The sequence below is a fragment of the Stylophora pistillata genome, chromosome 1, assembly GCF_964205215.1.
Source record: "Stylophora pistillata chromosome 1, jaStyPist1.2, whole genome shotgun sequence".
Classification (NCBI taxonomy): Eukaryota; Metazoa; Cnidaria; class Anthozoa; order Scleractinia; family Pocilloporidae; genus Stylophora; species Stylophora pistillata.
In genome coordinates this window covers 3,195,461-3,219,675 of record NC_142519.1, presented here as the reverse complement: position 1 = coordinate 3,219,675, position 24,215 = coordinate 3,195,461, and the positions used below count along the sequence as shown (strand labels likewise).

Sequence of the window (24,215 nt, the reverse complement as noted above, 5' to 3'; positions counted from 1 at the left end):
CAATAATTCTATATAGACAGGAAAAAACGAACGATATAAAATCCCGACGTTTCGGCGACTTCATGACGCCATTATCAAGGGTACAAATGAAAATAAAATTAACAAATGCGAGTTCAAGAGTTACAACTAATTTGCATAGGGGAAGTAGCTACACAAATACTTTAGCACGGATAGAATCCGTTTGCGCGTTCAAACTCCGAGTTAATTGTTTAATGTAAAGCATCTCGTTGACAAGACAATCGAATTTGTTCATGCACTTCTTGAGAGCTTTGAAACAGCTAAGAAGGTGCTCAGGGACAGCACCTGCGTGGTCGTTGTCGTAGTGCTTGCGTACTGAAGATGACGTGCTCTTATGGCTATCCACGCGGGCATATAAATGCTCCCGTGTGTAACCTGTGCGACACAGGGAGCTATGTTGGTTACACACGGGGCATTTATATGCCCGCGTGGATAGCCATAAGAGCACGTCATCTTCAGTACGCAAGCACTACGACAACGACCACGCAGGTGCTGTCCCTGAGGACCTTCTTAGCTGTTTCAAAGTTCTCAAGAAGTGCATGAACAAATTCGATTGTCTTGTCAACGAGATGCTTTACATCAAGCAATTAACACCGAGTTTGAACGTGCAAACGGATTCTATCCGTGCTAAAGTATTTGTGTAGCTACCTCCACTATGCAAATTAGTTGTAACTCTTGAACTCGCATTTGTTAATTTTATTTTCATTTGTACCCTTGATAATGGCGTCATGAAGTCGCCGAAACGTCGGGATTTTATATCGTTCGTTTTTACCTGTCTATGTATTACTAAATCTTTGTTAATACGAATAATTCTATAAATGAAAGTAAACAGTGGTCCTCCTAACAATTTCGCCAACTACTCTGGCTTGCTTGTCGCCGGGTATCACGATACATTTACAGTGTCCACATCAACAACTTGAAAGGAGTCAACCACAGATTTCCGACAGTATTTGTAGAATAATTCTTCTGCTCTCATGAGGATAATGTTCAAGTCCATTTTCATTGATAAACTGCCATGGAAAAAAGAATTTACCAAAGGAAATGATCAATTGATCAAATTTAACAGTAACATCAAATTCAAGGTCCTACAAGCAATTAAATTCGACGATAGCGCGACGTCTAAAACGAATTAAATTCGTCTGGTAAATTAAATTCGTCCTTGACGTTTTATTCGTCTTGGAAAGACGGATAAAATATCGATAACGCGTCTTCAGTTTTAATTTATTCGTGTTTTTCTCGTTGCCATGTTCCCACCAATAACGTAGCTCCATTTTCTGCCTTTAAAAGCACACACAACCCACAATTCCTCCATTCGCTCCGACGAAAGGGCTAACGCTCGAAACGTCAGCTTGTTTAATCGCTACGGTGGCCAATTTACCATTTCAAATTTGTTGATATATCCAAATTATTCAGTTTTAACGTCGCACTAGCGTCGCGTCGAATGATATGCATACATTTTCTTAATGTATTTCAACCGCGCCATGTTTTTTTCCAAATGACACCTCTGACCAGAGGCACTGGATTCGGGAAGAGAATTAAATTCGATCGTATTGATTTCGACGCATAAAACCACGGCACGATTTACGTCGACGGAACGACGAATTTAATGGAATTAGATTGGTCTGAATTACATTGGACTGTAGCGCGACGTATAAAGTAGGCCTTAGAGGAATCTGTCCGGGTCGGACACATGAAGCGGCGAAGATGTCGAATAATAACAAAACAGCGCTTCGACCAATGAGTTTAATGACGGTGAACAGGAGCCCATTACCCGGAGCTTCCATCTTCCATACTGACCCTCTGAGCAAACCCTGTCCCGTATCTTTCTATTTTTTAGAAGCACCTCCCACGGCGGTTTTTGCGGGTGTTTTTATAATAGCCAATCATAAGAGAGCTGTCGTCTCTTTTGTGTTACGTCTCTACTGTGTCACTTGCAGGCTACAGGAAATTATTTGGCGGAAAGCGCGGCAAGATTAAAGAACCCCAGCAAATATCTCAGTTCTAAAAATAAAAAGATACGGGACAGGGTTGATTCAAGGGTACAACTGAGACGGAAACTCCGGGTAATGGGCTCCTGCGGTGAAGAATACCAATATTTACAAAACGATCCGGTCGCCCTTTCATCAAAGATTACGAGACTCAGGGAGCCGTAAAAACCACATGATAAAGGGCGGTAGGCGAAATAAAAGGAACAGTTTTACGTACCTAAACTCTTATAAGCGCTTCACCACGTGCGAAAAAGATGGCGAATAAAATTACTACTGAAGGATTGTGGTCTACGTGACATACAAAAAATGGGGAACGGAACGGAACGGAACGGAACGGAACGGACTAAAACATAAAACCTTGTTGAGGAATAGCCTCAACAGCGTCTAACTACTAAACATGGAAAGCAATCATCAGGCACGAGAAATTGAAACAATATGATAAATAAACTCAGGAGAATAATAAACTATTGCTTATATCAATCTTAATAACAAACCCAAGACAACCATAATACTGAAAGGGGCGTGCTTCCCTAGAATGCTGAGTATTATAGTAATTATTGTTCATTACGAGTGACATAACTGCCTCCGGAAGAAGGAGGAAGGAAAAGACTGTTTCTGTTTTTCGCAGCTCAACAGGTAGACCTTTCCCCTGCAAAATACCTCTCTCTAAGAAAAGTGTTAAAAGTTAGTTAAAGACATCATAAAAGAACTTAGCGTCCTGCGGAGTTCCTTACAGGCGAAGCAACTTCATGTAAAACTACTTCAACCGTTGCAATGTTGACCTTTCGACTCCTACGAGTGATCAGCATTTAATTTCACCTCTGAATCACACATTAATATATCATCGACAATGATGGAAATGAAATTTGCTCAACAAATTCTCCTTGTCACCATCTTATGAAATGTATGCAGAACAGTATGGAGAATATGCAAACTGATGTTAGCGTGGAAAGGATTAACAATAAACCTTCAGACTTTGCAGGTCACCCAATCACCCCTTTACATGCATACCTCCTGTAGGGAATACAAACTGTAGGTTGGCGCATTACATGCTGTAAACATCAGTTTAAAAGACAATCATCACTCTCACCCGTGAATAGTGTTGTACACAGATGAAACTTCCGAACACTTCAATAAACTTTTTCTGTATTCCTTCAGAACAGCTAGACATACAAATACTTCAAACGAATAATTCGCCATTTCCACAACTTGCGCATGAAATTCACCTCCTGTTGTAAAAAAATTAAAAGTTCAAAGGATCAGTAGACTCAGAGATGAATCACTAGTAAACAAAAGGCATGCATTGTTCCGGCAACAGAAACTGATTTGAGGACTTTTATTGAGCTTATTAGTAGGCCCTCGTCAACAGCGCTTCGGGAGATCGCTTCTTCGCCCGCGGGAAAGTATTTGGCCTTAAGCAACGTGAGCCCGCGAGAGGTCTGCAAGGGGTCAAGCACCCCATCATTAGTGCCAGACCCCAGGCGAACCTCTCCACGACTCGTTTCAAATCTTCCCACGAGCGGAGAATGCGCGCCCTGCAAGGCTGTTAACAAATGAAGGTCTACTCGCAGACTAAAGTTTATCAAAAGCAAAAATGATATCCTGATGGCCTAACGCGCCACAATTCGTAGCTCTAAAACTTTAATTGTTGTTAAAAATTTAATTGTTGTTAAAAAGTACAAACTGAGTGTGGAAGGTAACTCTGGAAGGTACTCGTTAAGCTATACGCAAGTTACTTCCTCTCAATGGTCGAGAAAGCAACATTAACCGCTACACACGTCAGATGCAGAACTTAAACGTAGACTTCCCCAATTCTTCATTGAAAAATTTTTCGCTCCTCTAGGAGTGAATTTTTAAACTCCTTTCCTATAATTGTGTGATATTACCACAATAGCTGACATGAACCAACCATCTTTCTCTAATTCTTTAACTCTCTGTCTCTCCCGCTCTCTTTCAGCCTCCACTGATGACGACTCGAGATGTTGACTGCTGATTATTTCAAACATTGTTAACGCATCTTCGAATGAGAACTCTCTTTTAAAAGTCAAAACAAGCCACCTGGGGTAATTAAAGAGAAAGCAATTTTTATTTGCGCAAATGAAATTTTTGACACCTTTGCTACTCGTAGACTCCGTAGAACGCTTTTCTCACTTGAACTTGGCAGATGTATATGGCCTCAGTCACAAACGATTCCTACAGCTCAGTGATAGAGCATCGTGGCGTAAATTCCGAAACTTGGAGGTTCGAATCCTTGGTGGGCAAGTCACCGTCTTTTTTGTTTTGTTTTAATCACTTATTTTTTTTTAATTTGTACCATGCACGATACAAATGAACAACTCATTTTCTAGCCGAGTTTCTTGGTGGTCTACACCAATAGGAAACACTAGGTGTAACAAAATCTTACCCTCTAAAAGATAGCTAAAAAATATATGCATTGTACATGTACCTGTGAACAAACAACATATCTTCCATTCCGTTTGCTTTAAAATGATTAAAAAGCTGCTCGTCCATTTTCCTAAGAAGTAACCTGACATGTGCTGGTGATATAAAAACAAACAAGCAAATAAAGAAACAAAAAATTAACAAAAACAAAACAAAAACATACGCAAAGCCAGGCAAAGAGAAAAAATACTTTTCCTATTAAAAACTATTTTGATATACAGTACAGTGCACGTGAGTGTAGCTGTTGGTTACTGTTCCCAAATTTTCTTTCCTTTAAAATTTCTCTTCCCACTTTTTGCCAAGATTAAATAAAAAACAAGACACCAATAATAACAACAACAACAACAAACAAACAAACAAACAAACAAATAGAAACAAAGGAAACATACTGAATCCAAGATTCGCGGACATAAGCAACAGAAGTTCAGGAATACCAACTTAATAATAATAACGTTTATTTCTTATGTTGCGCAGTCTAACATGCAATAAAAGATATGATCGAATGCGCATTACAACATTAAAATCTTACAGCAATGAGGCTAATCCTAATAATGATGGTAATAATAATAATTTACAATTTTTCGGAAAAACAATAAGGTAAAATATGAATTAATAAAAGAACTAATAGAAAGCTAAATTAAAAAGGTGTGTCTTTAGTAAAACTTTAAAGTATCCAACGATTGACACTGTCTAATTTCCAGAGGTAGTCGGTTCCATACTTTGGGCGCAGCATGTTCGAACGCCCTTTCCCCGAGTGTCTTTTTTGTTCTGTAGGTGTTATCGATTAGGAGTATGCCCCGGTGTGACCTCAACTGATACCGCGAACTCACTTTAATTTTTATCAAGTCTGAGAGATATTGTGGTGCGACCACGTAGATACATTTGTGAACTAACATTGCTATCTTGAATTCTATTCTGTGGTTGACCGGAAGCCTGTGCAGGTTGATCAGGGACGGTGTGATATGATCGTACCTGGGTACAGTGCATACCAGTCGAGCTGCCATGTTTTGTAGGCGTTGCAGCTTGCAAAGATGAACAGCGGGTGTACCATATAGCAGACCGTTGCAGTAGTCTAATCGTGACATTATAATAGCCCGTACAATTGATTTCCTATTGTCATATGATAAATACTTTCTAATACGCCGGATGTTGTATAGATGGTAATAAATAACCTGACATATACTGTTAATGTGTGTGGTCATATTCATGTTTGCATCAAGCCAAACACCAAGATTTCTAACAGAACAGACAGCAGAAACCCTTACCTCACCTACTTGCAAGTCATTTATCGTAACCTTATTTAATTGTGCGCGTGTACCTATAATAAGAGACTCGGTCTTAGCAGCGTTCAGCTGAAGTTTGCCTTAGGCCATCCAGGTTCTTATATCCCTGATGCAAACTCATAACGCATCAACAGTAGCCGCCTCGGTAGCAGAGCCATCTGGCTTAAATGAGATATAGAGCTGTGTATCATCAGCGTATGTGTGAATATTAGGGAGATGGGATTCAACAAAATCGAAGAGCTTACTTGCGTATAGTGTGAAAAGCAAGGGACCTAAACATGACCCCTGAGGTACCCCTTGAGGCAGATCAAAGTCACTCGAATAGCTCCCGTTAATCAGTATTAATAGGAACATCCACGTGTATGTTGAAGTCACCAATGACAATCAAAGGCTCTTTATATAGAATAATGGACTCCATCAGGTCAGAAAACTCCATCAGAAAGATGTTAATAGGAATCCTGTGGTGGTTATCAGAATTCTGTGGACGGTAGACGATCACAAGCCGTATCCCTTGGGAAGTCGACGTTTGGACCAACAACTCACAAAATTTAAACGACTCTTGAATTCCGTCTCGAGTCTTTTTGACACGAAGTGAATCTTTAAACAGTAGTCCAATGCCTCCACCTATCTGTTCTTGTCGTGGAAAGTCAATAAACTTGTAACCAGGAGGACGCAGTTCCGTTCTTAGCGCATCATCACGGGGCTGAAGCCACGTCTCGGTAATCGCAACCAAATCATATTTACGTTGACAGACATAATCTACAAAATCAGCTGTCTTATAACGCACCGATTGAGCGTTCATGTGACAAAATGACAAAAAAACCCCATTCACGAAATTGGCAGACAAGCAGTGCACTTTAGTGAAGTTCGAGACATTCCTTGTTGTTAATTTAGAAAATGAAGAACATGATTGAGGCACCCATAAAGCTCTATTATTTTGATGACGTGATTTCACAACAGTTGATATACCGCATCCGGATTAAGTTTGAAGACCAGATCGCCTAGCAGCACTTGATGGAATGAGGCACATGAATTAGCATAATAGGCTAATGGACGCTTGTGCCTGCGTAAGCGTAACCGGCAGGGGAACTCAGATGGAACGTAGTAGCTGATCCGTGGACGTCGTAAGAATGTAACATGAGCAGAGCCATTGAACAGATTGTTGTGAATAACACCATTAGAGAGCTCATTGTTCCATAAAGTGTGAAACAATACGTCGACTCCGGCTAATAACGTGGCATTGTTCCTTATGCAAATAGGGCTCTCCGTCCGGCTCTCAGTCCAACAGTTCACTGAAGGCAAGAAACAACCAAATATCCCAATATTCCAGCCAGTAGAATGCGTAAGCAACTCAAAACCCAACCAGTAAAAAGTGTGCGGTCTTACACATATACCTTCGTGGTAATATTTCAGAAGGAAGGCAGCAAGAAGTAATAAAAAGACCACGAACACTCTGGTGGTTTTTGCGTGTCTACACCTCATTATAAAAATCTTAAATTTGCATAATACTTACTTATTTTTGTCTACTTATTTTGAATAAGACTTACTTATTTTGTTATCTTATTTTAAATAAGACTTACTTATTTTGTCTAGCATTCCATCATCTAGAAAGTCTCTCTTGACAGTTTCCATATAATTAGTTAAACACCAATAAGCCTGCGCTTCTGATCCCAGCACAATCAAAAATCTACTTAAAATATCATTCATTCCTTGAACATATCCTATATCTGAAATGGAAGAAACATACAAGGAATGAGCTTGAGCCTAACAAGAAAAGTGGAGCATTTGTGTTTGATCATGTTATCCCAGAACCTCATATTTTAGTTGGGGAAGCATTGGAGAGGAGGTTGCATTGAAACTCTATGGGTTACAGGTATCTTCAGGATATATCTCTACCTTTCAAGGTATGACTAAGTCCTTTAACAAAAATTTATGGTATTCTCAGAATGAAAATCTCAAAATTATGACTTAAAAAACTCATAGGCAGTTTCTATATTTCCTTGAAGAAACACCAATAAACTTTTAGTTAAATAAGTGCCCCCCCCCCCCCCCCAATTCAGGTAAGCACTCTCCTCTGAGGCAATTATATTTAAATCAAACACCCCCGTCAAATATACTCCCTCATCCTTCCTCACTTTCTTAGAATAAATAACTAGCTGTTTCTATTGCCACTTTATTTATAAATCTTTTACGCTTCAACCGCATCCGAATCAGTACAGGTGAATAGTTTCTTAATTAGTGTCCCCCCTTGATAGAGCCTCCACCAGGCCCAAATTTTAAATGATAATTCCCAACCAGGAAATACAATAGAACACCTATTTGTCTTTGCCAGGTCAAAAAAAAAAAAAAATAATAATAATAATAACAACTATTTACTATAACACATGTCTAAAACATTGTGCCCTTATCAAAAACAATATGCACTAAAAACATTTACCAGATGAGGGTAATTTTTACCCGAATTGACCAATCAGAGTGCTTTGTTTGTTTCAGTTTCCCGCCGGGTAAGTTTACTCTAGTGGGGTAAACTTACCATTAGCAATTCGCTCGTTAGAGCCCTTCTATGGGCTGCATCGACGCAAAATAATTACATTCTTTCGATTGTGCCTTCTTAGAATCGAATTTCGCGATTTGGAGTTGAAAAAGGTGCAAAACCGATCAGCTTATATCTAGGATGGCGCGCTTTTGGATTTGTCGGGATTCGAAAATTGGCACTCCTTTGTTTGCAAAGTCATGTTTGTTTTACCTTTATGATAAAATATTGTTGACAAGGTGTTTTATTGACAGGTTTTAGGTGACAAGGGTCGCTTTCCATTCAACAAAAATCACGGGTTCAAAATGTCGGTATTTTCGCTGGCCGAATGGAACGCGTCCGACCGTATCTAAGAGGGTACACTAAAAACGTATTCCTAAATTTTCGAAAACTTATCGCGGAACTTTTCCCGTTCCATTCGATTTCTGACCGGAAATCTCGAAAATTTTGGTCAAATGGAAAGCGCCCACCGTGACACATGTAATCTTTAACCATCTTGGTGACACATGTAATCTTTAACCATCTTGGTGCCACGTCACGCTCTGAAACCTGCTGAGATGTTTGTTGATTCCACGAAAGAGGAATCAACAAACATCTCAAGATTGTCACTGTAGCCTAAACCATTTTTAAGTTCTGGAATTATTCTAGTTCTAAAATGTCATATTGGAGAACGAGGTGACGAGCGTGTACGGCACTTTCTAATTGCCATTGTTTTTTACTTCCTTTTGTTGACTGCTCGGACAATAGTCGAAATAATAGAATAACTGGTAGTTTCAATGTCAAAGTGGGTGCCGGCGTCAGAGCTTGAAGGAAATACTGATAAAACGACTTGAAATTAACGGTATAATACGGGTTGGTGTGGCTTTTTAAAAGAGAATTACGATTTTTCCAACTTGTTCAGTTTTAAAGGGCTTTTGTGAAACAACAACAGAGCCCCCCCAAATTTTTTTATTGGGTTAAGAAAAGAACGTTTACTCCGAATGGCACCATTTTTGACTAACACTTCACTGCTGCTGAATTTACTGAGAAAAAAATATTTCCATGACGATATCTTGGCAACTCCACTCGCGAATCGGCAAAAATTGTTCGCATAATAGAGCACCCAAACACATAAAAATCTCTTGTCCTCTAGGAGTCATAACTTTAACGCGGATGTTTTCTTTGCTGCGTGACGAGACAGCAAGATGTTTACAGATTACATGTGTCACGTTTTCTGCGAGCGAAACGCTGCGCACCTTACATTACAGTTCAACTTGTTGATTATTCTATCGATTTCGTAAAGAAAAGGAATTTTGGAGAGGAAATTTTTGTGGAGGCTCGAGGACCCATCGTGATCTTCCAAGTTACGCTGCTAAAGTCGCCGGATAGAACGCTTTAATTAGATTACACGCCTGATACTTTGATACGTGAGCGTAGATTACTTAGTTCGTTCGATAAGTACGCTCTCGAATTCGCAAGAAACACTCTTCGGAAAATCTGAAAATAAAGATTTCAAAAAAGTAGTTTCCATCACGCATACATCGAAGGGTTTTGCGACTACATCAGAAGTAAAATGTGACACCACTCTCTGCAATATTCGAGTAGTTTCTCATGAAGGAAGAAATGGCTAAACACACATGGTTTCTTTGGTGCGTGACGTGGCACCAAGATGTTCACAGATTACAAAGTCATGTGTCCATAGTTAGTATATGTCACGTTTTCTGCGAGTGAAACGCTGTGCATCGTACATTACAATTCAAAATGTTGACTGTTTTATCGATTTTCTTTAAGAACGGAAAGAAAAGGAGGACATTGTCGTGGCGTCCCGATGATCGATCGCGAGGGTGTAAGTTCGATGCTAACTAGGTCGCTAACGTCAAGAAGACGCGCGCTAGGATTGCTGAAGGATTATATTACACGCTTGATTTGCTATTGTATAAACTTGTCACCTAAAACCTGTCAATAAAACACCTTCACGTCAACAATATTTTATCATAAAGGTAAAAACAAACATGACTTTGCAAACAAAGGAGTGTCAATTTTCGAATCCCTACAAATCCAAAAGCGCGCCATCCTAGATATAAGCTGATCGGTTTTGCACCTTTTTCGACTCCAAATCGCGAAATTCGATTCTAAGAAGGCACAATCGAAAGAATGTAATTATTTTGCGTCGATACAGCCCATAGAAGGGCTCTAACGAGCGAATTGCTAATGGTAAGTTTACCCCACTAGGATAAACTTTACCCGGCGGGAAACTGAAACAAACAAAGCACTCTGATTGGTCAATTCGGGTAAAAATTACCCTCATCTGGTAAATGTTTTTAGTGCATATTGTTTTTGATAAGGGCACAATGTTTTAGACATGTGTTCTATATAAATAGTTACTATAAATTTGACTAACAATACCTTGATGATATGCACTGTATGTGATTAAAATATCTCGTAACACAAGAAGATTTTGATTTCCTTTTCCCCTGCAAGAAAATTTCAAAATATTGCTAATAAAACTTAACTGAGGTGCATGTGTGGACTTCATTTAAAAACTGGAAGAGAATTCAAAAGACAAATGCACTTTAAAAGTTTTAGAAAAAAATTAACAAAATTCCAAAAAAATAAAAATGATGATACACATGTACAGTTAAACCTGTATGAAGCAACACCCATGAGGTGGGGTGACCGCTTAATACAGTTTGACAGTTGAATAAAGGTTCACACAGAATATGGAGTATTATAAAAATGATATAAAATTCCAAATGATACCATAAATGACCACTTACATATAATTTACAAAACCTTGCTCAAACATTAAGCACTAACATTGATTTTGGGAGATAATCATGCCTTGGATTAAATTTTATTTGAAGTACCAGTAAGTGCGTTTTGATTACTATAAGATGAAGTTATCATGTCCATGTACCATGACAAGTAATGTAACCTTACTCAAAGAAAGCTTGATTTCTGTCTGTCCTTGGTACGTCTTTATCAATCACCCTGACTGATGAATACAATTTCTGGATGTCTATTGGTTGTCTATCTGCATTAAACTAATGAAAAAACATGACATAGTGTCCAGAAATCTGTCTTATACTTGACAAATCATTTTGATGTCAACCCATCAACTTCTATATGTACCAGTGCACGTTCATGTTGAAAACTTTGTAAAAAGTACTTACAGAAAAATAAGGACAGGGAGCTCATTTTGCATCTAAGGGCTTGCATTTAAGGGCTTGATCATGTGTAAGAAAGTGTAACAGTTTCATTCAATGAAAGGTAGTTAAATGATAATCCATCCCTTTTTATTACCTTAAGCTATCTTTCCTAATGTTTTCAATCGCTTTAAATTCAAAACACAGAGGAAGCAAAAAAAAGTGTTCCGAGTGATAAAATAATGAAGACTTCCTCTTGCATAACTGAACAATGGTAAGCCATTTTAAGATCAGCACGTATTGCACAGTGTAATTGTATTACATGGAACATTGCTGAAGATCAATCTGACTTATAGACAGTAAATATGTGTAATAATTCAGACATCATATAACTGATCTACAATTCATTTTAAGCTACAAACCAAATTTTCTCACACGAACCTTTGCTGTTAGCTTAAGAAACACCATTTGATCCCCTGTGAGGGAATCCCCCTCATGCGCTTCCCCACTTGGCAAGCCATCCCCAACATCATCTCCTAAAGTACTACTGGTTTGTTTGCTCGTACATTCTCTTAAATACAAAGGTATTGATTCAGGGACATCAGGATCCACTGGAGGCTTGTATGTCTTCAAAAGTTCTTCCCATCTCGTTTTCAAAGCTCCATATCTAGCAACATTTTCAGCAGCTAAAGCTTCTCTTTCCCTACAAACAACAAAATTTCTTGATCCTTTTCCTCCAAGAAGTGATTAACATTAGCATCTTAACTGCAAAGACTTATAATATATGCTCAAATGCAGGGTGGTCTGACATGCACATACAATTTTTATATTTTTCAGTTCTATGAGTTTCAATTGTGTTACATGTTCATTGTTGTGTAAAACAGACCCACATTTTCTTGTATTTGAATACACAATCACTGTACAAGCCAGTTATGCCCAATTTATAAACAATTTTTGGTACATTATCCAGTAAACAGGTAATGAGAATGTACTCAAACTCATTGGGTAGAAGTAGTTATCTTGATCTCACACAAATTTTTTGTAGCTAAATTACGAGGAAAGTAGCAATTGGAGGGGAGAACGAACAATCAGATCTTTGGAGCTAAAGTGACTCTAAGTATTATGACAAGAGTTTTTTAGGTTGACTCAGTACAACTAGGAATAAAGTGCCATTTCTAAGCAATTTAGCCTGTGGGTCTAAAGTTATTAGCCTTTCAAGGCACAAGAAATTAACAATAACCAGTAGATTTTTCAGTTTTCAATATTTCGTACAGTACCTTCTTGTTGATAAAAATGGATACAGTCCAAACAAAAAACTCCACACCTCCTTTCTTATCATGCAGTCGATACCACCTTAAATGAAGTCAAACAAACACCAAATTATTTTTAGGTTGCTTTACAACTCTAACAGATCAGTATGATAATACGAATGCAACCTGTCGAATTGTTTCTAATGCTTTGAATTCTCATTTCATGACATTGATTGTAATATTAGTTTTATTCATTTTTCTTTGAAAATGTAAATTTATTTTAAAACACCTTGTTGGACTATTCAATACAGTTACTTTATTGTATCAATAGTTATTGTAATTACACTCTAATGATGCTGGTGTATATCTATGCACGTGTGTGCTTACTTTGTGTGATATAAAATGTAACAAGTTCACTCTTCCCTCGCTAGTCAGTCACAATGTATGTCATGTGACTAAGCACATGGAACAATCACTTGAAGTTGTCAGCCATCTTTGAATGTCTGTTCTTACACTTTGTCCTTTTTTAAACTGCAGCTGTAAATTTAGTCAAATACATAAGGCCTGGTTCAAGTGGTAAAAATTTTTGAAATCAGTATTTTTTATGAATTATCATAGGCTACCACCCCCAACATTGGTCACTTTTGTCCAGACAAACAGCCCACATACATGTAAACAGTACACTATCTACATGTTCAGTTTCTAAATAAAAGGTCTGAGTGTCCTTAGTGCTATACTAAATGATCCAAAAACTGATAACTTTATGGCACCATACTAGTTACGACCAACCTTAACTGTCCCTGGATTGGTAATTGTTTGATCATATGTAAATGGAATTTGCGCACAACAAAATTAATATTAAACTATTATTATTATTGTGAAGAAGAGCTCCCAAAAAACCTGTCGGCTGACTGTCGGCCAACAGTCAGCTGTTTGTCAGCCGACTGTGGGTCGACTGTTGGCCAACTGTCGGTTGACAAACGGCCGACAGTTTGCCGACAGTTTTGGTCAAAAGTTTTGACCAACAGTCGACTGACAAACGGCCGACTGTTGGTGACCTGTCTGTGAAGTGTCGGTAATTTGTCGGTTACAACGTGTCGTCAACTTTATCTTATTTATCCATAAAAGTGAATTGAAAAGATACACTGCATACTGTATGGGAGACTTTAGTAAGTACAGTTGTTGTAGAAACCAATCCTAGCACGAACACCACCAAGAACAGCCAAATTATCAACGTGTTAAATACGATCTCGCTTCAAGCTATTTGTCCACCATTTTGAAATGTGTACCTAGGTCCCAGTCCCCCTCCAATTAACTAGTAATTGGAGGGGGACTGGGACGCCTGCATCCGAGCATTCAAGTCAAATTATCGGATTATGAAAGATACTAATTAATTAAGACAAAACTCGTGGGTACATAAATCACTTTCTTTTTCTTAAGAGGAATGCAAAGTCATCCAAAAGCTTATGTGTCTGAACCTACTAAACTAGAGAACTTTGTTAGTTAAAAGGTGAACATCACTGATACATACACGATGTATCACAAGGGCCGGACTGGACTCCACATTGTATGAAATGTGAAGTTCAGCGACACGACTGAGAAACTTCCAAAGTAGCTTTCTTTCCCCTTGGATTTCTGAGGTTTGGATTAAATCACCTTTAAGCCTTATTATATTGATTGTCCTGCTAGTTAATCATCTCGGAAAAATCTTTTTACCATCGATCAATCAGTAGGCTAAGCTTAACTTGTGTTTATCGGGACTATCATCGTTTCTGGGTCATGTTTACTACGTGTTTTCACACGCAGTAGCCTGTCAGTAGCCTGTCGGTTAGCTGTCGGTAGCCTGTTGGTAACCTGTTGGTAATCTGTCGACAGTTGACCTACAGTCAGCCGACAGGTTTTTTGGGGAGCTCTTCTTCACAATCACCCCTGGATGTGCTACTGAGCATTTTGTTTTAAATAAAAGATTAACGTTCTGCCCTTTGAGAAAAGAAAACAAAAGCAAAACATGAACGTTAACTCAAGTACATACACAGCCTTACAGTACAAGCACATTGTGAATAAAAATAATATTCATTACCTTTAAACACTGCTTTTCTGACAGCAGACTCATTCACCACTCTGCCATCTCTATCTAAGAAAGCTTCCCAAGCACTGCAATGCAGTGCTCTTGTGCGCTCGCTGACTTGAACAGGACTTTCACCATTGAATTGGGAAGTTTCTAACTCATCAAAAGATTTCTGCCAATCATCTTGAGAACTCTCGCTTTCTGAAGAACCGCTGGAGTTCTCGCACATCACCACAACGACCTAAATAGTAATCCACACCTTGCAAAAAAACGACCGCAATAATCAGTAATTTTCGTGATGAAGTGACAACCAACCGACAATAAGAACAAATATTTTGTTACACTATGATCCCAGAAAGCGCAATCTCAGCCAACTATTAGTTTCGAACTTAATTGACATCAAGTTCTATACTTGAACATAGATTGGATTGCATCCAGCTTTAGTACATAAAATTGTATTTATTTCTCTGATCATACGTGTGTGGCCTGATCAATTTTTAATTAAAAAATTAAACGCAATCAAAGATGGACAAGCACTTAAGCGAAATATTGCTTTAAGTACGTAAAGGAAACTTCGCAACAAGATCTCATTCATACGATTGTTTAAATAACTAGGACGGAAGTTAGCAAATATTTACAAGCATCACGAGATTCTCGCTGCTAGGTCACACACATTTATCAGCCAGAAGGGTTCTGTTCACCTCTGATTGATAGATTTAGCCGAAATAATTGAATAAAATGCAACTCATTGCTGAGAAAACATGCCCTCGTTGAGAGAAGATCTTAGTATGCAGAAGCTCATATCCACCAAAATATAACCAACACATTTGCATGTAACATTGGATTACACGAATTCTTATTTTTCACCATTGCGTGATGTGGAATATGTACTCTCAAGCAACTTCCTGAGAGGTACTTAAAACTCACCATTTCTCAGGCCTTTTAATATACCCATACACTTGTACTAGTTTCTCGGGAAGAGATCGACGAGTAATTTGGACATTTGGCAGAAGGCCAGGGCGCAAAGTATAAAAGGGATGGCTACATAGGCAAAACATGGCGACATGAAAAGGTGAAAAACGCAGTTCGTTTCAGTGTTCAATGAACGACTGACTTATTTCGATGAAAACTTCTTTCAAAAGGGATGAATTACATAGCTAAATCTGTAGTCTCAAATAAGCTCTCCTCCGTGGGAAAAAACTTAGGATGGGATGATAAAGATGAACAACAGGAAGAAGAAGGAGTGTCAGAGAAAGAACTTCGCAAGATCCAGGAGAACAACGCAGCGGCGAGAGCTAAACGACAAGAACAACACGCCAAACGGAACGCTGAGAGAAAAAAGAAACGCGATGAAATACGCGCAAAATACGGACTGAAAGAGGGTCAAGATAAGAGCAATCGCAGTGGCAGTTCCAGCAGTACCAGAAAAACAAGTGTTGATGATAGTGATACTGAGACAGCGAAGGAGAAACAGTGCTCCGTGATGTAAAGGTGAACAGTTAAAGCAAAATATATTTTGGAATTTGTGATACTATTGTGGAAAATGGAATATTCTACGCTTGAAAATTCTTTAGTAAGAAGGTGAAGCGAAACAAGTATTGTTGAGCTAATTAATAGTAAGTTAAACTCGGGAATTGTATTCTATACTAGTGTGTAAGCTAGTTTGCATGGTCCTCAGCCTTGCCATCAGAGCTCGACACTAACGGTAGCCAACTAGCCACGGACTAGTAGAAATTTAGTTTTGACTAGTGGTTTTCGATTTCCACAAGCCAGTTTTGCTAGTAAATTACACAAACTGATGTAACATCTAAGTTGTCATTAGCCACTTGGCTGAATATTGAAACTTGATATTGTCTTATATTCGTCTGCGTTATTTTTGTATTAACCTTAAAAACAAGACATTTTATGTATGCATGGGCTTATAAATCCTAGGCCTTGGAGTAAGCATGAAATGCATTAATAATGACCAAGCGCGAGGTCAAGAAGGCTGGATATTGGCCAAGTTCTTTTTCTTGCCATCTTGATCGAAGAACCTTGGTCAATGAAAGATTTAGTATATAGCCAAAAGAATTCCAGTCATTTAGAATCAAGAAAGACTTGTTCATTGTGAGAGCTGGGAAAGAAAGGTAACTGTATTTGTGGCAATTAACTCACTAGATTCTTCAAAGAACTAGTGTCTGTAAGAATCAACTAAGTGGAAATTTTCAACCCCCTTCATATTTTGTGTGCAGTTAAGCACTCAGGAGGATGCACAAAAATTCCATTTTTAAAGGTTGCAGCAATCTTGTCTTGATGGTAGGGGTCTCATTTTCATAAGTGTAAAATGATTATTTCCCTATCTCAAGCTCATTAGAACATTACAAATTGGTATACTTCTACCATACATTGTGACATCATTCATCTTTACTTTGATGCATTCAATTTTCCCTGAGAGTGAAAGTGAAGACACTAATGGATTATTTAACACTAACACTAATGGATTATTTGTAACCTCCTCCTGGTTAACTCAATGGATAGATTGCTGGACTGTTGTGCGGAAGGTCGAGGGTTCAAGCCCCGGTCGGACCAACACTCATGGTCTTAAAATAATTGAGAAGAATATGCTACCTTTCTACAACATTAAGAAATAGTTAGATATTCTAGTCTTCTCGGATAGGGACGAATAAATGGAGGTCCCGTCTCCTGCAGGGTTAGGTGCAGGAGACGTTAATTTCCCACGCTCAAGATTACTGTGTGATGGATGTCCTCCCCTGAGGTGGGATGGGTGGTTAACAGGACCCCTGTTGATACCAGTGTTTACTACACTGAAGGGGCTATCCTGTATAAATATAGATGTCTACTACATTTATCTTAGTACAGTTTCAGTGATTTTTTATTTGGGGTAAAACAGAGAAAATGTTTATCTGCATTTCTCCAAGATAATTTCCCAGAATTTGTGGTTCTAATGGATAGTTAGATCCTCTCTTGTTTGGTGGAGTACTGGGAACAGAGACATTGTGGTAGGAACGAGGTGCAAATAATTCTACAAACAAAAAAAATACTTTTTTGAAGTCTTTAATCACTCTTTTAAAGGAGCTTGACATTTCTCTTACAATTCTTATTTTGTCTCAAGAAAATTAAGCGACAGCAAATTCTAAAACTTTACTGGTCTGATTTTCATCTCAGCTCTCTTAGCGGAGTAGTGGTATCCTTTCCACTGTCTCCAATTGACTCCATCAGCATATGACGAATGCTTCTCACAATGATAAACACCATTTAAGTTTGAGCCATGACAGCTTTTATACCACCAGGCTCCTTTGTACCTCACAGCACAGTTACGACCCCAGTTGTCATTGTCCCGATCTTTGGTAGTGAAGGGAAAACCTCGATGAGCACAGAGGGAATCACCTGCAGTGCCTAAAAATGAAAAAGTGAAGGCAGTCATCAGTTTTAGCAACATAAAATAATGGGGTAGCATTTCCTCTTGGTTCTAGAGGTTAAAATCTAAAATCGTTTAAATATCCAATTTTTCGCCAATCCACTGCCAGTCATTAGGGATACATGTCATTAACCTTTGATGGACTTTTAATAGGGAACGAGATATAAAGGGGTTAGAAATTTAGCATTAAAGACAGTTCATTTTGTAGTAGGGTCACAGTGAAATTTATCTGATCTCCCCCATTAAGGCTTTTTTCTATGACCTCTTTTGGTTAGCAGTCAATTTTCTGTAGTCCCCCCTTAGATTCTGTTTGAGACGACTGATCAAACTGTGCCAATTCCCCTCTTAAGATCTTCAAAATTGACGGGTGACAGCTGACGTAGATTACAACTCACCTGAATAGGTCCCAAGACTCAACTGCTACTTAGTCCTCTCGCTTGTCACTGCAAACAAGTCGTACTCGGCATAAGCATAAAGGCTGATCATTTCTAAAGAAACTGGAGCTGCGTCGGTGAGGGTAACGAAATAATTTGAATATATCAACAAAGTTGAAATGGTAAATTGGCCACCGTTACGATTATAAAAGCTGACGTTTCGAGCGTTAGCCCTTCGTCGGAGCGAAAAAAGCAGTTTTAACCTTGGTATCTTCCAGATCGACTCGAAGCTTGTTCTTTGTTTTTGTCAGACGGTATAGCTTATCAAGCCCCAACCAAAACTCACCCCGTTCAGATTTCCAAAGCCATTCTTGTTGTCGGCCCAGCCGCGGTAGAAATTAACGGAGCCATCCAGTCTCTTTTGGAACACAGTCCACCCTCCGCCTGTTGTGGTTTGGTCACAGAAGACATCGGACATTGAAGGCACCTAAGCCATCAGGATCGATCCTGTAAACTCCGCTAATACTATGACCCGATTTGTACAGATCAGCACAGTTCTTCTTTACTGTAAAGATAAACAAATTAACAGATTGGATAAATATTGAGCCTTTTCAATTCTAGTTCGAGAACAGATGTACTGCCGCACCGAACCGAGAGAGTTTTTGGCTATCAGGAGAACACTGAAAACTTTGATCACTGGTTCAGAATGGCTAAAATGAATTTTTGACATAATTCTTGAGTTTATCTTTCGGTTTCACTTTTTCTTTGAGAAAGTTGATGTCAGTTTGCATGTGGGCGAGCTGTTTCTTTACATAGTTTCCATGTTCTTGTTTGGTGCCTCGTAGAAAAAAATGCTGTTGCACTTCTTTGTCTTGATAGGTTTAGTTGCACTGTTCCCTGGCTTTGCTGAGACTTGAATCGTCACTAAGACCGCCAAGAACAGAAAACTCCAAAGAAAACTCAAGGAAACAGGAGTTATCGTGATAATTTAAAGATTAGCTTAGCGCGCTTTTCGTAGCGAGTGCGATCAGCTGTGACAAGTCTGCCTTAAATGTGCATGAACGAAATAACGTGTCATATAGAAAAAAAAAAAATCGGGGTGATGAGTCACTCCTTTGAGTACAAGAAAAAATTTCCTGTTGTACATGTGCATATGTAAGCAATGTCTGTTTAGGTAGATAGACAAGCAGACAGGTTGTTGAAAATTGCCGCTTCCGGGAAGGTTTCCATAGAATCGCAATTTTTGAGTTCATTTGCCAGTATAAAAAAATAAGTCGTGACTCAGCATGAATAAAAAGTTTTAAATTATATCAGGTTATTTCATATCAGACATCAATGTACAGTTTAGCGACTTATCGTTATCACCAGCGTTACGCACGAAGAACACTGTCTTCCGATGGAAATTTCAATGTTAATTTCTCTTACACACGGACCTAATGTCTCACGAAATTTGCCAGATGATAATCTTAAAATCAAAACCCCTATCTTTATTTTTCTTGGTTGTCGTTATGATCAGGTTAATAATAAACAAGTGCTTTATTTTCACAATAAGCCGGATTGACGGTTGGCACTTGTTACTTCAATTGATGAATTAAGAATGCTGCTTTGAGCCCACAAAAAATTACCTCAGTTAATAGTGGTTTTACCATATGATATCTATAATTCACTGGCAGTGAGGTAGCCCGTTCAAAGAATATTTAACAAAATCGGTCGTGGTGTAAAAAAGTTAAAATATTTTAATTTATTCAAGGTTGTTTCATATATCAGATCTCAACTCACGGTTTATTCAAATGCAGCATTGTCAATATCACCCGTCGACGATATATATGAATTAGTCCGAGGAACAAAACTCCGTTGACATGTACCACGCACTCTTCTGATATATTCTACTAATTATTTCATAGATTAATAAATAGAATTACTCTGATCACAGTAAAGAATTACCGACTGCTCGAACCGCCGTAACCTCAGGCAAGTTTGTGACAGGTTTTCAAAAGCTATTTTATCCGCGTACCCTGTTTGTGAACTAGACGACGTGACATCTATCCACAAATGTGAAATTACTCACCCATAAGCTTAATTATCCTTATTCTCAACAAAATCGCTCACAGAGATATAGCCCGAGTCAACCCCAAAAATGCAACCTCGTTTACATGTGTGCGCAATTGTATATGGCGCTGCGAACTGTAAATTATGAGTTCGAGATTTTCAATGCTTCAGGATGTCGGAGAGGGAGGAGTAGGAATCAGTTATCGCTCATAAAAATCGAGGGCGTAAAATCTAATTTGTTTTTCGTATAAATTCATTTATCAGTCGTATAATACTCAGCAGGTTCGTTGTCAGAAGAACGCTGAGAACCTTGATCACCGGTTCAGAATGGCTAAAAATGAATTTTTCGACACTATCTTCGAGTTTACCTTTCGGGTTCACTTTTTCTTTGAGAAAGTTGATGTCAGTTTGCATGTAGGCAAACAGTTTCGTTATATTCTTTAACAAAGTTTCCATGTTCTTGTTTGGTGCCTCGTAGAAAAAAAAAAATTGTTGCATTTCTTCGTCTCGATAGATTGAGTTGCACTGTTCCCTGGCTTTGCCGAGACTTGAATCGTCACTAAGACCGCCAAGAGCGGCAAACCCCAAAGAAAACTCAAGGAAGCACAAGTCATCGTACCAATTTAACGATTGGCTTAGCGCGCTGCCTTAAATGTGCATGAATGTAATTACGTGTCATGTAGAAAAAAAAAAAAAAAAACCTGGGTGATGGGCATGAGTTATTCTCTTTGGTATAAGAAAAATTTTCCTGTTGTACATGAGCACATGAGAGCAATTTGTCTGTTCAGGTAGATAGACAAACAGACAGGTTGTTCAAAAATTCCGCTCTAGGAAGGTTTCCATAAAATCGCAATTTTTGAGTTAATTTGCCAATACAAAGAGAATTATAACAAAATAAGTTCTGACTTAACATAAATAAAATGTTTTAATTCATACCAGGTTATCTCATATCAGACCTCATTCAGTACAGTTTAAACTTTATCATTATCACTCACCGGCGTTACACACGAAGAACACTGGCTGTCATCCGATGGTAATTTGTTAATTTCTCTTACACACGGACCTAATGTTTGGCGAAATTTGCCAGATCATAATCTTGAAATCGAAATATCTATCTCTATTTATCCTGCTGATCATGAATGACGTTTACCACCAGGTTATTAATTGTGACGGAACAAGTGCTTTGTTTTCACAATAGAGCCAGATTGACAGTTGGCACTAGTTGCGTTAACAGATCGACTTAGAATGCTGCTTTAAGCCTACAAAAAAATTACCTCAGTTTTTTGTGGTTTTACAGTATAAAATGTGTAATTCACAAGCAGTGAAGTAGCCTGTTCAAAGAGTATTAAAAAAATCGGTCGTGGTGTGAAATGATTGAAATATTCTGATTTATACAAGGTTATTTCATACATCAGACCTCAACTCACATTTGATTCAAATGAAACACTGTCATTACCATTCGCCGGTGTTATATGATTTAGTCCGAGTAACAAAACTCCATTGACATGTACCACGCACTCTCTTTTGATATATTCCACTAACTTTCCTTAGTTTAATAAACAGAATTTATACTATCACATTGAAAGTTTTCTGCTCGAGCTTTCAATGTCGGCAAGAAAGGGTGTAAAACCACTTCGATTCCATTGGTTTGTTCGAGCAGATCACTCCCTATTCACTATGCCCCTTAACTCTTTGTAAGCTTCCTCTTCGAAAACAGCAAAGACCGTGCACGCATGTATAAACAAAATCAACTTTCTACTGCACCCGACTCGTATCGACTCCATCGCACTGAGCTTTCGTAATTTCTCAGCTCTGACCAGTATGACTCTGACCAGTAGTCTCGCGAAAGTTTTGTCGATATATTTAAAATACTGAGGTTAAATTTGTGCAGATATAAATATCCCTTCAGGTCAACCTGTATTTTGTTTATACTTATGTATTTTAATTTAGCCGAGAGACCCTTTTTTACAAGGAGCTATTTCGGTCGTTCCCATATCGGCTCTATCGAATCGGAAGTCTAAAACAAAAAAAAATCAGGCTTAAAAATTAGGCATTTTTCAGCTTATTGGCTGAAAAATGCCTATATAAGTAAAGATAAAGTGAAAAAAACAATTAGCTACCATACTGAAAACGTTTTGATTTGATGCACGCTTGATTAATTTTATTTCGCAAAGACAAACAATATTCTAACAACAATGACTGTAAAATCTGATCACACAAGCATGATGATGTTTCGCGTTTGGTAACCTCAGGGCAAGTTTGTGAGCAAACTTCGATTGTGAACTAGACAACGTGGCAACGTGGCAACGTGGCAACGTGGCATCCTTTTACGAATGTGAAATTACTCACTAATAAGGTTAATTATCCTTCTTGACAGCGAAAAACCCTCAAAGAGGTATGGCCCGAGTCAATTCCAACCTCGTTTACATGTATGCGCGGTTACATGTCCAGTAGTATAGCTCTGGGAACTGTAAAAAGGGCTATTGGATTATAAGTTCGAAATTTTCAACGCTTGATAGCAGGGAGGGAAGGGACCGAATCAATAGCCCTTATCGCATTTGTGTCTGCGATGCAAAGGGTCCGCAGAGTTACAGTTTCAGGACGAGGCTATCGGGTCAACGTTTCTCGAGAAACACCAGAAACACTCCATATCTGACCATATAACTCTGGAATCTGCGTTTTTTTCTGCCGAGGAAAAGGTTAAAGTTCTTAGTGGTAATTGTCCTGGCATCACGAAAGGAAGATTGAAAGAATGGCTTTCATTTCGGAAAGGAACAGCAAAATTTTGTCGCTTTTGTTCCTGACTACGGTTGTCGTCAGTTCATTTTTCGGCCTTTCTGAAGTTTAACTCAGAGTCACCTTTAGGCCCTCAGCGCTTTGCGTTCGGCCGAAAGCAAATTATCTTCTGGCTTTGTAATTTCTATTTATGAAAGGTCACTTTTAACCTCTTCTAAATAGCTTTCAAGGGCTACTGATTTTTGTATTGGTGGTATCCATGTAGATTTGACGTGCCAGGGATGGGTTTTTTTGTCTTCCCTCGGAATATGTAATTTTATCAGACGCATTCTTCTTGCGAACTGATCAAAGTCACACAATAGTTGTTGTCTGATCTGTTTTTGTTTTGTAGCGGGTGTTGGAATGAATTTAAGCCCTTTTGCCAGTAAATTAATCTGGTCGTTTGTAAGTTCTTTATTTGAAAGGTTTTTTATTTGCGTTTTGTTCGCCTCTAGTTTGATAGTTGAACGTGTTTGGCAAGACCGCGGTTTCGATCCTAATCTTGTGGATATCGTCAGATGCCGATTCACTGAATAGACTGTTGCACCAGTACGCAGTACAATGTATAACTGTGACGAGAACAAGCTGTATTCTTAAGAAAATGAATAAAAATGCCTCCAAACGTAGCCGTTTGCTTCGATTTTACCACAGGGGGCCCAGACAAGCGAGGAGTCTGGTTGTTTATTCAAAATATAAAGGAATGTATGCGAGAATATTGAAGGGTCTTATTTTCGTAAACTTATATCATGAAATGTGTTAGTTAAAGCTCAAAATAAATGTAAACCTACCTCACTTGCTGTGTATTGTCGTTTCCGTGGCTTTAAATGGCGAATTTGAGCGATTTGGTGGGTTTTGCGTCGACTGATACTATACGTTATATGTATACTAACAG

At 38.5% G+C, this 24,215-nt stretch overlaps 3 protein-coding genes across 3 annotated transcripts; 1 reads left to right on the top strand and 2 right to left on the bottom strand.

Moving 5' to 3' along the window:
• Positions 1 to 672: 672 nt before the first annotated feature.
• LOC111333677 (TBC1 domain family member 15) lies at positions 673 to 15,749 on the bottom strand. Its single transcript, XM_022939308.2, has 11 exons — positions 15,635 to 15,749; positions 14,720 to 14,966; positions 12,667 to 12,742; positions 11,831 to 12,092; positions 11,184 to 11,287; positions 10,650 to 10,717; positions 7,312 to 7,458; positions 4,453 to 4,543; positions 3,916 to 4,064; positions 3,097 to 3,235; positions 673 to 1,028 (listed from the first exon to the last, which is right to left on the bottom strand). Exons 2-11 carry the CDS (start codon positions 14,934 to 14,936, stop codon positions 902 to 904), a joined length of 1,380 nt encoding a protein of 459 aa, XP_022795043.2. The 5' UTR covers positions 14,937 to 14,966; positions 15,635 to 15,749; the 3' UTR covers positions 673 to 901.
• Positions 15,750 to 15,851: 102 nt separating this feature from the next.
• LOC111333678 (uncharacterized) lies at positions 15,852 to 16,897 on the top strand. The gene has a single exon (XM_022939309.2). It carries the CDS (start codon positions 15,852 to 15,854, stop codon positions 16,194 to 16,196), a length of 345 nt encoding a protein of 114 aa, XP_022795044.2. The 3' UTR covers positions 16,197 to 16,897.
• Positions 16,898 to 17,745: 848 nt separating this feature from the next.
• On the bottom strand, positions 17,746 to 19,487 carry LOC111333672 (microfibril-associated glycoprotein 4; the record flags this gene model as incomplete). Its single annotated transcript, XM_088758247.1, is given in 7 exon segments — positions 17,746 to 18,103; positions 18,521 to 18,598; positions 18,756 to 18,846; positions 18,849 to 18,974; positions 18,976 to 19,059; positions 19,228 to 19,310; positions 19,313 to 19,487. Coding segments are annotated over 7 exon segments (900 nt in total), but the record flags the coding sequence as incomplete, so codon positions are not given.
• Between the last annotated feature and the right edge of the window lie 4,728 nt (positions 19,488 to 24,215).